We start from the raw sequence: 13,242 nt of genomic DNA on the forward strand, positions 1-13,242 counted from the left end.
TAGGAGAAAAGTTATAGGTTATGGTATAAAAGGGACAATAGCAAAATGGATACAAAATTGGATGAGTGGTAGGAAACAGACAGTAATGGCCAATTGATATTTTTCGGGCTGGAGGAAGGTTTGTAGTAGAGTTCCTCGGGTTGGTTTTGGGGCTTTTGTTTCTAAAATATATTAATGATCTGGATCTTGGTATGCAGGAGACAATTTCAAAGTTTGCAAATGACACAAAACTTAAGAAAAATGTAAATTGTGAGAAGGACTGTGTGGAATTTTAAGTCATGGACAAAATGATGGAGTGGGCAGATAGCAGATGAGGTTCAATGCAGAAAGGTGTGAAGTGATGCAGTTTGACAAGAGGAACGTGGAGAGAGGAGTTAACAAGACATTCAGTGTCCTTGGATTTATTAAATAGAGTTAGAATACAAGAGCAAGAAAGTGATGTTGCAGGAAATGAGGGACCAAATAAGAGTACATTGGAATGGCCATGCCTAAAAGTAACAAAAGCGTTTCAGCAGTAGATGGTAAAGTGGACAATATTTTAGTGTAGTATAAATGGACTGTCCTGATAATGGTGTGAATTATTGGTTAGGAGCTCATCTCCAAGTCAGATATGACACCAATGTTTCAAACAATCTAGTTCACCTTTCTATTGTCAGAAAGAGAGGTTGAGGAGAGATAGTAGAGAAACTAGAATATGTTGCTGACACAGGCAAACCTTTAAAGGAAGTTTATCTTGGTGATCGAGAAAATGAGTGAGGTGGCAGAGACTGCTTGATCTTTGTGACAGTAAAGTCCGTGAGGCCCTTGCAGTTGTTGGAGGTAAGGCTGGAAGTAGTATGAGAGAGAGTTTTAAAAGAGCAGAGAGGAGGTTATGGTTTTAATGGGGACTGGGCATCAAAGCAACTGGCCTGTAAACTTTTTTTAAACTTCTTTCTTTTTGGATGTATGTATGTACGTGTGTATTGTTACTAATTCTTCTTTAGTTTCATTATTGTTTGACTCACTCTTTGTTAATTCAAGAAAGCCTGGTTCAGTTGGCTCCTTTTAAATCATAGGTTAATTTGGGTCTGGAAGAAAGGTATCTACAAGAAAAGGGATCATTTTTAAATTAACATTATTACAACCAAACAGTGGAGTGGGTGAATAATGAAAGGCAACCAGTTCATCCTTCCTCACCTGGAAACTTAACAGTTTGGGGAATCCCAACTAGAACCATAGCAAATTGGGGAGCCTTGCCAAGGGTATGGTTGTATCACAATTGGGGAGTTATTTATCTGGAAATAAAGTTGCGGGGGGTATACAGAATCAGTTGTGGGATAGAGAGATGATAAAATTGTAGCTCTCTAGATGACCTAGGAGTGGTAGAGAAATGGACTTCTTCTCAGGAAAGTGAATTTCTCCCTGGAAAATGACGTAGCTGAAATAACTGTTGAACTAATAGACCAGTTATGGAGTCAGCAAGGAGCAGTAATATTAGGGAGTGACTGCAAGTTAAACAAAATTAAATTATAAAATAAGTTGCAAACAGAACAAAGATGCAGAAGCTGAGCCTTAGTGTGGTTCCATGCAAGAGTTAGTCTTGATATTTTTAGATCTAAAGTATCATATTCAATAGCTCATTGTTTTTGCATACTGAGCTCACTTTATGTAGCAGTGTAAACGCTAGATGCATATTTGTTTTTTAACCAACTATTTTGGATAAACCATTTTGTTTTGTTTATAGCATAATAGGGATTGATGTATTTTATATCAAGTTAATCTATTGAAGTTAGTCATGTTTTGACATCTTAAAGACTTTTCTAATTGCAGTTTCCTTTATCTTTTAGGCATGACGGAACTAGTGCGCAAGATTAATTTTAGTCGGGCAGTTCGCACAATGCAGGAATTATTTCCTGAAGAATACAAGTTTTATCCTCGTTCTTGGATTTTGCCAGAAGAATATCAAACTTTTGCAGATCAGGTAAAATGCTGAGGAAGTTGAAACAGTATCAGTGTTGTTCAATGATTGTAAAATATTCCAGATTGCATCATAACCTCTGTTCTCTGTATATATATTTTACAAGTCAATAAACTCAGATTTGAAATGAGTTTGGTTTATTAGATAGATGAACGTGTAACCTGTTTCTATGATGTATCTTGACAAATATTTTGGTACTTTTTTTTATTTACCACTCCATGCAATTAGTTGGTTTTAAAAATTAAATTTGCTTAAGAAAGGATGTAGCAGTAGTGGGGAGAAAAACACTCCTGGTTAGATGTCTTGTATGCAGATGCCCAAATAACTATATTTTGATCCTAATGTTAGAAGATCGCTTTTTTCATACTTATGACACTAGTTCTTTGAATCATCTGAAGATTGTGCATGGTACTTTACAATTTTTTTTATTCCTTCATTTCATCTTTTTTAAGTCGCTCTAAATGTTGATATTTATTTCACTCATATAGCCTGGTCAGTGAACAGTGCAATGTGACCTCATACAAGACTTTTGCAGTGAGCAGAAATTCAGATTCCAACAAAGAAATAACAGCAGTGTGCTTCATTGTTATAGGTTCCACAGGAATAGTGGCAGCAGACTAACTTACTGCCAGCCTGCTTGTTTTACTTCCCATCCTTTTCTAGTTAGGTAAGATGAACAAGGACAGGACTCATACAGTTAATGGTAGGTCCCTGGAAAGTGTTGTCAAACAGAGAGACTGAGGGGTTCAGGTACATAGTTCTTTGAAAGTTGCATCACAGGTAGACAGGGTGGTAAAGAAGGCATTTGGCACGCTTGCCTTTATTGCTCAGACCATTGAGTATGGTAGTTGGGTCATCATGTTGCAGTTGTACAGGACATTGGTGAGGCCACTTTTGGAGTACTGTATACAGTTCTGGTCGCCCTGCTATAGGAAGGATATTATTAAATTGCAAAGGGTGCAGAGAAGATTTACATGAATATTAATGGGACTGGAAGTTTTGTGTTATGAGGAGAGGCTGTATAGACTGGGACTTTTTCCACTGGAGTGTAGGACGCTAAGGGGTGACCTTATAGAGGTTTATAAAATCATGAGGGGCATTGATAAGGTGAATAGCAAAGGTCTTTTCCCAAGGGTGGGAAAGTTCAAAACTAGAGGGCATATTTTTTGAGGTGAGAGGAGAAATATTTAAAAGGGACCTAAGGGGCAACATTTTCACACTGAGGCTGGTTTGTATGTGGAATGAACTGCCAGAGGACATGGTAGATGCAGATACAGTTACAACATTTAAAAGACATTTGGACAGGGATATGGGCCAAATGCAGGCAAATGGAGCTAGTTTAGTTTAGGTAACTTGGTCGGCATGGACAAGTTGGACTGAAGGGTCTGTTTCCATGCTGTATGACTCTATAACTCCAGAATTGTACTGTATATAAAATTATCAAGAAACTCCTATTACTGATTTCTCACCTGGCTGGAACAATTCGAGTCAACCTCCTCATGTCAGACACAGCAGCAAACCAAGTACCTATAATTAAAAATATTCAGCTTTTTCCTGTCTGACTATTTTGATTGATCGCTGGGTTGATTTGGTGGACCAAATAGTGACCCATTGTGAAACTGTAGTACAAATGTGTCACATGGAGGACCAGAGCACATTACATCCATGAGACTGTGAACGGTTGGGAAACTGTGATTCATGATAGTCAGGCTATAATTGGTAAATGGTAGACTACCTGCAGATCAATTTACCATACTAGAATCCATGCATTCTTGCTTATATTGTGCAGAAACTAAAATGCTTTTATAGTGTTAAAGTGTTACGTCATTTTATAAGTATTGGGCATAATTTATAATCAGTGAATGAGTTGTAACAATCCATCCTTCATCACAGTTTCTCCAGACTTAACTTAAGTTTGGAAGGTCAAAATCTATAATTATAATTGGCTTTTACCATACAAGTGAACAGAACTTCTGTGTGCTCATTGGGTTATGGTGAAATCCAAGCGACAAATGTTTGTATGGGATTTTATAGTCACAATGAGATTGGTTTTGAAGTAACCCTGGCTGATTGGTTTTTTTTTCCATGCAGAATAGGAGAAGTGGATGAGACGATGAAATCGGTCAAGTGTGGCAAGATAGTAAAGACAGTTATTTGATTTAACTTTTTATTCTAGCCTTTGTACTGTTCTTTCTGTTAAAGATTAAGATTCACTTGATTTTCATGCAAAGATTTTGGAAAGCTGTTGGGTGAATTAAAAGAATACATCAGTGTTGATTGTATAAGCGAAAATGATAACAGTGTATACCTTCCAGAGTTTCTACGCAGTCTTACTTCATGTCACCGCATAAAATTAGACAGAAGGAAGAAGTATTTATATTTTGCTACAAAATCCTAAACTTTGTAGGGCTTGGTAAGGGAGAAAGATTGATAGGAACAAAAGCAGAAATTTCTGGAAAATCTCAACAGGTCTGCTGGTATTTGTGGAGAGAAAACAGTTAATGTTTCTGGTCCAGTGACCCTTCTTCAGAACTGTATAGTTGGCAAATGTGAAAGTCTAATTAGAAACTGTTTTTGCCTGATTTGAAAAGTCAGGTTTATATCTCAATAGGTCTCAATGTGTTTAAGAAATACTTACTTTCCTTGAAATCTGTCATCTATCAAGCTTCCTATCAATCTTAAACAAAAAAGCCAAAGAACTGTGGTTGCTGGAAATCAGGAACAAAAACATAAATTGCTAGAAAAAGCACTGAGCAAGTCTGGCAGCATCTGTGGAGAGAAAGCAGAGTTAAAGTTTTGGGTCCAGTGACTCTTAAGAATGTTCAATTTTAAACTGAGAGGTGACAGTTGTCAAGGTTGTGGAGTAATCACTACTGGAAAATATGTTCAGATGGAAATTACATTGCCATTTTTCAGCCTCATTTTAAAAGAAAAGTCCAATTGGTACACACCCATAATAAGAGAAAAAAATCAGCGAGGAAGGAACTGTTGGGATGATGCAAATTATTTCTCGTTATTTATATAAATGACATAAATAAGAATGAGTTCTAGCTTTCCTGGTAATACTAAATTAGCAAATTTAGTGAGCATGAAGAACTGAGGAAAAAGTCATGTTGTTATGAAACAAGTCTGTGGAGTTTCTGAAACAAAAATAGAAGTTGCTGGAAAAGCACAGCTGGTCTGGCAGCATCTGTGAAGAGAAATCAGAGTTAACATTTCAGGTCCGATGACCCTTCGTCAGAACTGACAGTAGCTATGAAAATGTTGGTTTAAATGCAGAAGGTAGGGTGAGGGGAGGGGATCAGGAGTAAATGATAGGTAGGGATAGAGCCCAAAGTGGGAGAAGAACAGTTGGACAGATGAAGGAGTGGATAACGATCTGGTTAGGAGTGTGAATAGCTGTTAATTGAGACCGTTAGTGGCTAACTATATGTAATGGCAGACTATGTGATAACAAGGCCTGGTGTGTGGCGTAGGGGGCTTGGAGTTTCAGCTTTGGCTCAGTGGTAGGTAGCACTCTTCTCTCTAATAAAGAAGGTGTGGCTTCAAGCCCCTCTATAGAGACATGAGTAAATAATGAAGCTGATCCTTCAGCGCTCTACTGCAGAATTTTTGCACTGTTGGAGATGTTGATGTGCAGTTTTTATAACTAGATGTTAAACCAAAGTCCCGATCTACCCATTCAGGTATGCTGAAAACATTTGTTGTCCACTGCACTCACAGCATGTGGTGAGTTAGCCAAAGAAATGTGGCAAATTGATGCACTTGATTAGGTGAAAAATTTAATCAGAATGAGATTAAGATCCTTAGGAATTCCATTTAACAGTGAACATGGTTCCAGACTCTCTCTCCACAAAATCTGTGGCAATGTCAAAAGTCAGTAGAAAACCCTGCAGGAATATTTATCCTTACTAAGTCCTGTTTTTAAAAAAAAACTGAAACAAGGCTTCACTAAGGTGTTGGTAAAGAAACCCCCATTGAAGGAAGTGCAAGAATACTGAAATATTTTAGTTGCTTTATCACAGGTGGATGTTGTGTAGTGATTAGTTGCTGCTGTTAAAAGATATTCTTTGACAGAGCTACTGTCACAGTACTGTCACTGGCACTATTCCTCATATTTTAGTAGTGTCCTTGAATGCCATTAATCCCTGGGAGATTGTTCAAGGTTCACCCCTGTCCCTGGCATATAGTTTACATCATTCAGCAATTATGGTGCCCTGATTGTCAGTTTGGCAAACATCTAAATCTTAACCTAAAAGCTACCAGGATCCTATTTTAAGAAGATCAAATATGTTCTCTCAATATTCTGGCCAATTCTTGCCCTCCATTCAAAATCAGTAAAGAAAGATGGTGGTGTAGTGGTAATATCACTGGACTCAATTTAGAGACCCCAACCAATTCTCTGAGCTCATGGATTAAAATCCCACCAGGGTATCAGCTGGAATTTAAAATCAATTGATAAAATCTGAAATTTAAAAACTAGGTTCGATGACAGTGATCATGGAACCATTGTCTGTTGTCATTAAAAACCCACTTAGTTCACTAATGTCATTAGAACACTTGCTACCCTTACCTCCATCAGGATATGTGACTCCAGATCCGCAACAACATGGTTGATTCTGAACTGCTCTCTGAAACAGCCTGGCAAACCATTACTCTTAAGGGCAATTAGGAATGGGCAACAAATACTGATTTCCTTGCGAGGGATGCTCACGTTTTATGAAAAAGTAAATAAATTCTCATTATTTTATGAGACTTCATTGTGTTGCAATTTGATTTATATTTTGCCTACGTTAAACTATCTACAATTGAAAATAGTTCATGGGTTTGAACTACTCTGGAATTGCCTTTGGTGAATGGTGCCATAACATGCAAGTACTTTCCTATTGACAGATTGGTGATGGAAGCTTAATGCATGGAAATGTGAAGAATTATACAATGGTGGAAAAAGTAAAAGAATCTTAAATGATCAGACTTTTAACAGAGGAACAAAGATCTAGACAAAAAGCTTTAAAGGTGAGGATGCATGTAGAAAGATCGTAAGAAGGCAATTGGGTCTCTGACTCTTCCATCTAAAAACATTGGCTAATTCCTTGCTTTTATTGAATGTTAAATTTATGCACAAATTAGGCTGCAGATGGAGTCCTGCATACAATTTTAAGATATTTGAACCATGGAAAAGATGCGGTGAAAATTCATCCAGAAAATATGGAATAGGAAGTTACAGTTACCTAAAAGGCTTGACAAGTTATGGGTTTTTCTCATTGGACCAGTGGGCATAAAGAGGAAATTTGATGGGACGTTTCAAATGTTTTCGGAACATAATGTTTTCATTGTTCAACTAATAAACGACATGGGAGATGAGCACTAAAACTATGAATGGGAGGGAAATTAGGATTTTTTTCTTGATTCAGGACTAGTAGAACATGGATGCCTAAATATTGGGTTGTCTAACACCAAATCTTTACTCATTGCTCAGACATGTATGGCCCCATAGATTGTTTCCCATTTCTGATTACATTTTTGATGCACTTTTCTCTACACAAATGCTGCCTTATCTGCATTTTTTTTACAATTTAAAATAATAAAAGTTTGCCTACATTAAGCCAAGGAATTAGCAAATGCCCCTATATTGGAAAGTTGGGAACCCATTTGCTTTTACTGGGCTTTTCTAAATGCATCCTCAGATTTTAAACCATATTACTAAAGCTTTCTTCCTGTGTCATGAACTTGATCATTCAAGATTCTTACCCCACCAAAATTGTTGTAATTGTCCTGACCACTCCGTGACCACAGTTAAGGTTTTCCTCTTGCAGGCCTCATGAATCTAGAACTTGATACAATTGATGCCACAAGGGCATTTATTCATCTGTACATTGCACTAAGGAATAGACGCCAGGCTGCTTCCTGTTCCTGTTTTCGGACAGATAAAATGATGGGAAGCAAATATGCTTCCCTCCACCTCTCATCCTCACCATCTTCATTCTGTGTTTTCATGACTCCTGTTGATGAGAATTAAAATTTATTGTTCTCAACTCTTCCATGCTTTGCTCCAACCACATGCTCTTCTGTAAAATTACCTGGTTAGGCCAATAGATGGCAGTGTATAAACATGTCAAGAAGCCTATTGTAATACACTACACAATGGTTAATTTTTCACTGTTCGAAAGGAAAAGATTCTATCATATCATCCTAGAGAGTAATTGTGTATAGTTTTACCGGAAAATGGAGTTCCATTATTTTTAATGTAACTTGCAATGCAATTGTTCTCACTCCAATAGGAATATTTTATGTAAAATGATTAACTAATGGTTAACTGTAGTATTGCAAATAACAGCACATAGCCTCCACAAAAGAGATGAAGAGTAGGATTCTTAGATTCTGTTGGGAGGACTTCAGGTGGGGAAAAACCTGTCACTGGCAACTGTGTTAGCTTCCTGTGACCATTCCTGCCACTAGTAAGTTTCATCAGGACTGGCCAGACTGACCCCGAGAACCCACTCATATGTGGAATTAAAGTTATTAAACAGCTAACAGACAGCTCACAGAAGAAAATGTTGTGCTTCTGGTCAGGCTGTGTAGGCTGCAGATTGGGTCAAGGACAGATCAGGTACATGAACATGGTAATGCAGCAGGAAGCCAGTCATGACTGTCTCGAGAAATTGAATGAGCACATAAGGGAGAATGGCTCAAAGGGAAGTTAATCATTGGCACACAGGTAACCATCAGGTGTGCACAATTTGCAGTGAGAGTATTCAGTTTAAACTCAGGACTCTTGTCGTCCAGTGGTAGTGCCTCTACCCCTGGTTTCAAGTCCCACATGCTTCAGAGGCGTGTTATAACATCTCTGAACAGGTTGATTAGAAAATACTTTCAGTTCAGACTTAGGCCATGCATGGGTTTGTCACTCTTCTGATATCATGAGGATACAAGAGAAGAGTGGAAGTAATCAAACCACAATTGCAAGGTCTTCTGAGCACAAGGATGGCAGCACAGCACAGTGAGACAGGAATGGACAGAGTATACAAATCTCGAGAAACAACAGCAAATAGAGTCAAGGGGAAAAATGGTGAAACGTCAAACTTAATGACTCTTAAGTACACATAGTATTTGGATCAAAGCAGAGAGTAAAATGACAGAAAGATTAATAGGTATGACCTTGGAGTCATATCAAAGACAAGGTTACCAGGAGATAAAAGCTGGGAAATAAATAATCAGAGGTATGCAACTTTTCGACAGGATAGGCAAGAAGGAAAAGGTGGTGGGATAGTTCAATTAGTACAGGATGGAATAAGTACCTTAGCAAGAAGTGATCTTGAATCTATGGAAGCAGGCCATGCAGCCAATTGGTCCACACCGACACTTCAAAGAGCATCCTGCCCAGACCCACCCCTTACCCTATCCCTGCAACCCCACATTTCCCATGGCTAATCCATGGCTAGTCTGCACATCCCTGCAAATGGGCAATTCAGCTGGCAATCCACTTAACCTGCATGTCTTTGGATTGTTGGAGGAAACTAGAGCACCGAGAGGAAACCCATGCAGACGTGAGGAGAATGCGCAAACTCCATGCAGACAGTTACCCAAGGGTGGAATCAAACCCATTCCCTGGAGCTATGAGGCAGCAGTGCTAACCACTGTGCCACTGTGACGCCCCTTTGAATCAGAAGATGTCCAATCCAAATTGGTGGAGATAAAAAATAATGAGGATAGGAAGACACCGGTGGGTGTAGTTATAGGCTTCCTAACAGTAGCCATACTGTAGGATACAGAATAAATCCAGAGATAATGAGGGAATGTAAAAAAGCCACAGTGTGAACCATGGATGACTTTAGTCTTCAGGTAGATTGGGAAAGTCAAATTAACAGAGGTAGCCATGAGGAAGCATTCATAGAGTAAATTTGGGACAGTTTCCTAGAATAATATATTGTTTGTCCAACCAAAAATAAGGTACTTTGGATCTGGTCATGTGCAAAGAAGCAGAATAATAAATTATCTCAGAGTGAATGATTTCCTATGAAATAGTGATCATGACATGGTAGAAGTTAGCGTTCAGTTTGAGAGTAAGAAACTTGGGTCAGAAATAAATGTACTAAATGTCAGTAAGGTGAATTATAAAAAAAATGAGGCCAGAGTTGATTGAAGTGGATTGGGTAAGGAGTTTAGCAGAAATGACAGTTGAGGAACAATGGCAGATGTTTAAGAAAATAGTTTGTCTCGTAACAAAGGGGGGAAAGTGAGGAAGAAGGAATCCTCGAATGGGATAAATCAACTATGGTTAGCCAAAGAAGTTAAGGATGATATAAAGTTGAAACAAAAACATACAATGTGAAAAAGATTAGTGGTAAGCGAAAGGAGTGGTAAAGTTTTAAAAGCCAATAAAAGATGACAAAAATATCGGAGAAGATAGATTTCAAGAGTATGCTAGAAAGCAATATCAAAATGGCCAGCAAGAGCTTCTTTACATATAGAAAGGAAAAGAGAGACCAAAGTGAAAAATAGGCTCCTTAGAGAATGAGGCTGGGGCAATATTAATAGGAAACCATGAAATGGCAGAAGATTTGAATAAAAATCCACCTTCATAGTAGAAAACACTAATAGCATCTCAAAATTGCTAAATAATCAAAGGCAAACAGGGAGAGAAAATATATACAATAAATATCACTGGTGAAAAAGTACTGTGAAAAATAATGGAGCTAAAGGCCGTTAAGTCCCTGGACCTAATGAGTTGGATCCTCGGGTATTAAAGGAAAGTAGCTACAAGATAGTAAATGCACTAGCAGTAATCCTCCAAGAATCCTTTGATTCTGGAAAAGTCCCAGAGGATTGGAAAACTGCCAGTGTAACATCGTAATTGAAAGTAGTTAGGAGACACAATAACAGGTAGCTAATAGTCATTTGACTTAAAGTCTGTAATTGACAAAATGTAAATGTAAAATATAAAGGATGTAACGGCAGAAGGCTTAAAAATAGATAGTATAATCAAGCAGAGTCAACGTGGTTTCATGAAGGGAAACTTATGCACAGGGGCTCAGTGGTTAGCACTGCTGCCTCACAGCACCAGGGACCCAGGTTCAATTCTTTTTAATTTGTTCCGTCTGTGTGGAGTTTGCACATTCTCCCCATGTTTTCCAGGTGCTCCGGTTTCCTCCCACAATCCATAGATATACAGATTGGTCATGCTAAATTGGCCATAGTGACCAGGGATGTGCTGGCTAGGTGGATTAGCCATGGAAAATGTACAGTTACAGAGATATGGTGGGTCTGGAATGGGAGTGAACTCAATGGGTTGAATGCCTGCTTCCACACTGTAGGGATTCTATGATTCTATGAAGTATTTCTGAAATGAAATGAAAAAGGCTTCTACGTCCTTCCCATTGAACTTCGGCAACGCATGGACATATTTAAACAGATCCAATCCAGGCCTTTGGATATGATGGGATTGCTGTAGAAATCTGCAGTGCAGAAGGCTTTGGAGATCCTTGTGCATCAATCACAAAAAGCCAGCATGCAAGTTCAGATCATAGAGAAGGCATGAGGAATGTTGGCATTTTATTTCAAAGAGAATGGAGTGTAAAAGTAAGGGCATCTAGCTAAAATGGCATAAGGCACTAATTAGAACAAACCTGGAATACTGTGAGCAGTTTTAGTCCATCTTTGGAAGGATGTACTGGCATTGGAGGTATTCCGGAGAAGGTTCACGAGCTTGATCCTGGATATAGAGGTAATTTCTTATGAGGAGAGATTGAGTTGATTGATTCTGTTCTCACTGAAGTTCAAAAGAATGAGAGGAGATCTTATTGAAACATACAAGATTTTTAGGGGGCTTGACAGGTTAGATGCAGGAAAGTTGTTTCCCCTCATAGGAAAGTCTAAGATCAGAGAGGGACGCGATGGCCTAGTGGTATTATCGCTGGACAGCAGCAGGGGGGGCGAACAGACCAGCTAATTACCAGCGCCGGAGAGTGCACCGCCACTGGTAACATTGCCAGCCCTAGAGAGCGCGCCGCCACTGGTAACATTACCAGCGCTAGAGAGCGTGCCGCCGCTGGTAATGATACATGCGGCACAGTGCAAACAAAATTAAACAGCAAGGAGAGCCCCAGGGACGGCCCACGACCCTCGCCGGCCCGGGCTCTCCGTGTACAATGAATAGGTTAGGAAAGTTTCTGCACTTATCTGTGAGCCATTTCGGCCTGTAAGGCCTCATCAGAATACCTGGCAGGTATTAATGGCTCCCGACAGCGTCGGTGTGCCTAGACCTGAGAGCGGGCCAAGTAGTGGGAGCGGTTAAGGCTACAACCACGAGAGACTGTTATTAACAGCCGTAACACTTAGGCATTTACTCATCCTCACCGTCCGTTCCTTCTTCCACCATAGATTCAATCTTTTTGACGTCCTCCTCAACCAGTTGTAATTGAGCTTCTGTGGTTTCTAAGTCCTTAGTTAACTTTCTGATCCTTTCTGTCTGCTTTCTCCTGTTCTGGATGATTTTAGACCTTTGGTTTAGTCTTCTCGCCGGTTCTAGGCGGGCTTTTCCTTTAGAAATTTTTGATTCCTTGGCCAGTTGCTCCAAAAAAGAGAAAACTCTCCGCTGTGGTCTGTCTATCTCCATGCTGTTTGGTCATGATGAGACAAGTTTGTCATGCTCAGAAAAATCTGTCATGCTCTGAGTAAAGGAGCATGGAAAGCCTTTTTATCTTCTGCAGAAAGATCGAGGACACTGTATTACACAACCAGGAAATTACTCACGCTCTGCTGGTAAGCATGGCTGGAAAAACAGACTTCTCCTCTATCCATCTTCTATCCGCCTCCCCCTCACGCCCTATTCATTTCAGAACCCCCTTCCCCTCCCCCATTTCTGATGAAGGTCTAGGCCCGAAACGTCAAAAAACAAAAAAAGCCTTCCTGCTCCTATGATGCTGCTTGGCTTGCTGTGTTCATCCAGCTCTACACCTTGTTATCTCGAGGATTCCCAAACTTTCAGCTTTGCTCAAACACATAATGATGAGTCTTTTTTTTTGGCTGCATGACCGGGCAAACGGGTTGGGGATTTCCAGAGATAGTAGGAACTGCAGATGCTGGAGAATCCGAGACAACAAGGTGCAGGGCTGGATGAACACAGCAGGCCAAGCAGCATCATAGGAGCAGAGAGGCTGACGTTTTGGGCCGAGACCCTTCATCAGAAAAGGGGGAGGGGAAGGGGGTTTTGAAATAAATAGGGAGAGAGTGGGAGGCGGATAGAGGAGAGGATAGGTGGAGAGGAAACAAACAGGTCGAAGAGG

General features: G+C 39.6%; 1 protein-coding gene across 1 annotated transcript in view; it reads left to right on the plus strand.

Annotated features, from left to right (window-relative positions):
* ttll11 (tubulin tyrosine ligase-like family, member 11) overlaps positions 1-13,242 on the plus strand; it is a 194,144-nt gene that overhangs the window by 23,904 nt on the left and 156,998 nt on the right. The window contains exon 3 of the mRNA XM_048613325.1: positions 1,827-1,960. Within this exon, the coding sequence (XP_048469282.1) occupies positions 1,827-1,960 (134 nt within the window). The remainder of the gene's footprint in view (positions 1-1,826; positions 1,961-13,242) is intronic.

This window comes from Rhincodon typus, chromosome 28, assembly GCF_021869965.1.
Source record: "Rhincodon typus isolate 14 chromosome 28, sRhiTyp1.1, whole genome shotgun sequence".
NCBI lineage: Eukaryota > Metazoa > Chordata > Chondrichthyes > Orectolobiformes > Rhincodontidae > Rhincodon > Rhincodon typus.